The following is a 3,861-nucleotide window of genomic DNA, read 5'->3' on the forward strand; positions in this document are numbered from 1 at the left end:
GGAGAGTAGTTCAACATCGATCCCCGCACCGCGGATTTCAAGCGAACCCGGTTTGCCACAGACCTTGGGGTTTCGAATCTCAGACATGCCATCTTAAATTTCCATTAAGATTTTTTTGGACTGTGAAATGGTGTAATGATCTGGGTTTCGAATCTCAGGCATGCCGTCTTAAATTTCTATTAGGGATTTTCCGAGTGCCTATTTTGCTTAGTTTTTGAATGGTAATGGATCATATGGATTTCGGGCACTCATATTTTTTCATGAAGGGATGTCTTGTCCTTCAAAAGAACCCTCCTCCAACTCCTTTTACTTTGTCTGTTTAACGATTGAAAATGGGGGACTGCGGTAAGTTATCTGATGTTCTGCCATTGCGGTTGTTCATTTGATCATATATTTTGTCTGCAACTTGGAGTGATTTGAATTGATTTGTGTATTGTATGGAATTTAGACGAGCTGAGTGAATTTCTTTCTTCTGCTGTGGAGGTCGCAAAAAGAGCTGGGGAGGTAATTAATAGACGGGCTTATATCAGTTTGATATTTGAACAGGGAATGTAGATTGGAGTAAACACTGTTGAATGGCAGTTCCATCTTTGATATATATTCTACTCTTACTGTAAATGTTACAGATGATTGGGACAAATTTTTACAAAGAGAAATCCGTGGAACACAAAGGAAAGGTATGATCTTTTTGTGTAATATGCTTTCGATTCACGGTAATTTCTATTATTATTCGTGACCAGCATTCATTAATGTTACTGTCATGGTTTGTTTATCTACTCTGTCTTCAAAGCCTTTGTTCTATTGGACTATGAAATGATGTAGTGATCTGGGTTTCGAATCTCAGACATGCCATCTTAAATTTCCATTAAGATTTTTTTGGACTGTGAAATGGTGTAATGATCTGGGTTTCGAATCTCAGGCATGTCGTCTTAAATTTCTATTAGGGATTTTCCGAGTGCCTATTTTGCTTAGTTTTTGAATGGTAATGGATCATATGGATTTCGGGCACTCATATTTTTTCATGAAGGGATGTCTTGTCCTTGGGAATGTATGTTCTGCATTCTTAGTGCATATTCTGCGTGCAAGCTGCTCGTTCCATAGGTTTTGTTTATGCCCATTTCCTTCTTTCACTGATGTTCATGTTTCTCTTCAAGCTGAAGTTGTGTTCAAGATCTAGCATTTTTTCCTTCTGTTTTACGAGATGTCTTCGTAACAGGCCCGCTTGCATGGATTATATGGTTCACATGGGCGAAATATGACTCTGGAGAAATTGAGTCTTGTTGGGGCTATCAAACATAGTGTTTTCTAGGTATATACATCTAAGTTTTTTAAGTTTCCTCGAGGCTCTATTCACCATCTCCTCTCCTTCCCCTGCACTATGTTCAAGCATGTTTGGCCACATTTTCCCTATTATTCTTCTCCATGTGGCCACCTTCTTATTTGTTTCACATTGTTTGGCACCCTCCATGACTTTCTAACCCTTGGGACCCCTCCCTGCTTGGTTTCCCTTGTCCTCTCCATCGAAGTCTTAAGCCTTTCTATTTTATTCCATTACTCCTGGTTCACAATCTTGTATCATTTCTTGCTCTATTCCACCATCCCTGCATGTCTTGAGAGTGCATGCGGAATCGTGAAGGCTTTACAAACAGAGGCTTTGGCATGTCAAGGCTTGATATAAATTCTTCATTGCATCTATTGTCACCTCCTGAAAAGAGAGTTCCAGTTTTAAGCTGCTTTGCCCATGGCTGTAAGCTGTAAAAGTTACTGTGGTTGTAACCTGCCAAAGTTACTGTGCTGGAAGATGGGGTTTTAAGCTGCTTTGTCCATGGCTGCAACCTGCAAAAGTCGTTGTGCTGGAAGAAGCTTGCGGTGGCTTCACCACGCATTTCGGGTTTGAATTTCTTTCCTTTCACTTGGGGTCTCACTTGGGGCACTGGGGGTTTGAATTTCCTTCCTTTCTTTCACTTGGGGTTTCACTTGCGGTTTTAAGTTTTAAGTTGTTTTATCCATGTCTACTACCTGCAAAAGGTTGCAAGAGTGGACTAACTGTAGGCATGCTTCAATAGTGGACTAATTGCACAAAGATGTTGTGGGTAGACATTGTTGCTAAACAAACAGAACTTATGCAAATTCAGTTTCATTGCTCAATATAGAGAATAAAAAATAATTATTAATATTAATTCATGACTAACAGACAAATTATGTTCAGTATTTTTAGGTTGTTACATCTAATGTATTCCCCAATCCAACTATTATCTTCTAAACTAATTCCAGTAAAACTTTCAGTAAATGTGTGGTGTGGTAAATATATTGAAACAAAGCTTGGTTTATTATCTTCTAAACTAATGTATTCTCCACTCCGACTATTATTTTCTAAACTAATTCCAGTAAATGTATGGTAAATATATTAAAACAAAACTTGGTTTATTTTAATTAATGTACAATGCTCAACTATAACTTTTGATCTGTAATAACTGTGTCCTCTCCCATTCTAACAACCTGATCTGCCTCTAAACATTGGCCTCATAAATATTCTACTATGAAAACGAGGATGTTGAGAACTTAACCATACATAAAATATGGGAAGGTATTTACCTTATTATTTTCTATGGAGATTTCATATAGATGGTGACAAAAATGGCTAAGAATTTTGCAGAGCCCATATTTGTACATCTTAATTTTTCTCTGCAAGGCCGAAAGCCTTTGAAGTACACCTCTCTGGGTCGATTGGAAGAAAAATATGTGTGATAGGTCCGGTGAATGAATCGAACCAATCGTCAATGTTTCCCCGCGGTATCCTCATGCACACAACAATCGAATCAACCAACACTGCAATCGAATCAACCAACACTACTGAATTGAATATTGACTCACAGTCATATCTACTGAACTGAATATTGACTCACAGTCATATATAGTGTAGCAATTACAATGAGACGGAGCAGTAGAGTGAAACCGTACCCAAAACTTCGATGGGGTCCTTCACAATACTGACAAGCTTCATGGTCAGATGCTTGCAGTAAATGAAGACAACCTAGAGAGTATGGCTCCTAGGCTCCTAGATAAAGCTCTATGGGTCTGGACCCTGCACGACAGATGAGTAAATAAAGATAACTGCTCGCTATGGGTCTAACAAACCCCCCTCGCTTTGATTTCCCTGGTTGCTCGAGCTGACTGAGGTGCTAAAGTTGGTGTAAGGATATGGAAGTAGTTGCTTTCTATCTGTAGGATCTACTGTCTTTAATGCAACTGAAACAAGAGTGGCATATGGAACTGAGTTTTGATCTCGAGTTCCATATCTTCGATTTCGAGGATCATTCAGATCTGGCCTTTGCTTTTTTGTTTCCATATCGAGTTCGATGATCCTTCAAAATTTCAAATTTCCTATATTAAGTGCAAAAATTTACAGTTCTGAAAACTTCAGATTAACTGCATAAAATTAAATTTCAAGTTGTTCGGCCCTGTACATTGTTTTCCATTGAATTTAACTACAATCTGCTCTAAGAACATCAAAATAGAAGCAACTCTATGTTTTGTGGTTACAGTACTCATACGAAGATTGTAACCTCCATGGGGAACAAGTGGCGACCATGCAATGTAACTTCTTTTTCTCCACGGAATATTTTATATTATTTATCAGGTTTTCTCCTGAACGTGACCCATTTAGAAACCCAAGAAAATTTCAGTGAAACTACAACGAATATATTCATTATCGGTTCCGTGATCTATTTTTGTTATCATTGTCTAATGCTCTAAAGATGCCTCGCTGTTTTTATAACGTTATTATAATGCTAAGTGAAACAAATATATTCATTATCGGTTCCGGGATCTATCTTTGTTATCATTGTCTAATGCTCTAAA

At 38.0% G+C, this 3,861-nt stretch overlaps 1 protein-coding gene across 1 annotated transcript; it reads left to right on the top strand.

Annotated features, from left to right (window-relative positions):
* LOC149214231 (inositol-phosphate phosphatase-like) lies at positions 1-2,042 on the top strand. Its single transcript, XM_089390869.1, has 4 exons — positions 1-345; positions 449-504; positions 627-677; positions 1,217-2,042. Exons 1-4 carry the CDS (start codon positions 333-335, stop codon positions 1,307-1,309), a joined length of 213 nt encoding a protein of 70 aa, XP_089246995.1. The 5' UTR covers positions 1-332; the 3' UTR covers positions 1,310-2,042.
* Positions 2,043-3,861: the final 1,819 nt, after the last annotated feature.

The sequence above is a fragment of the Pinus tabuliformis genome, chromosome 1_1 (assembly GCF_031772625.1).
Source record: "Pinus tabuliformis cultivar Carrire ecotype Pingquan chromosome 1_1, CPIR1, whole genome shotgun sequence".
NCBI lineage: Eukaryota > Viridiplantae > Streptophyta > Pinopsida > Pinales > Pinaceae > Pinus > Pinus tabuliformis.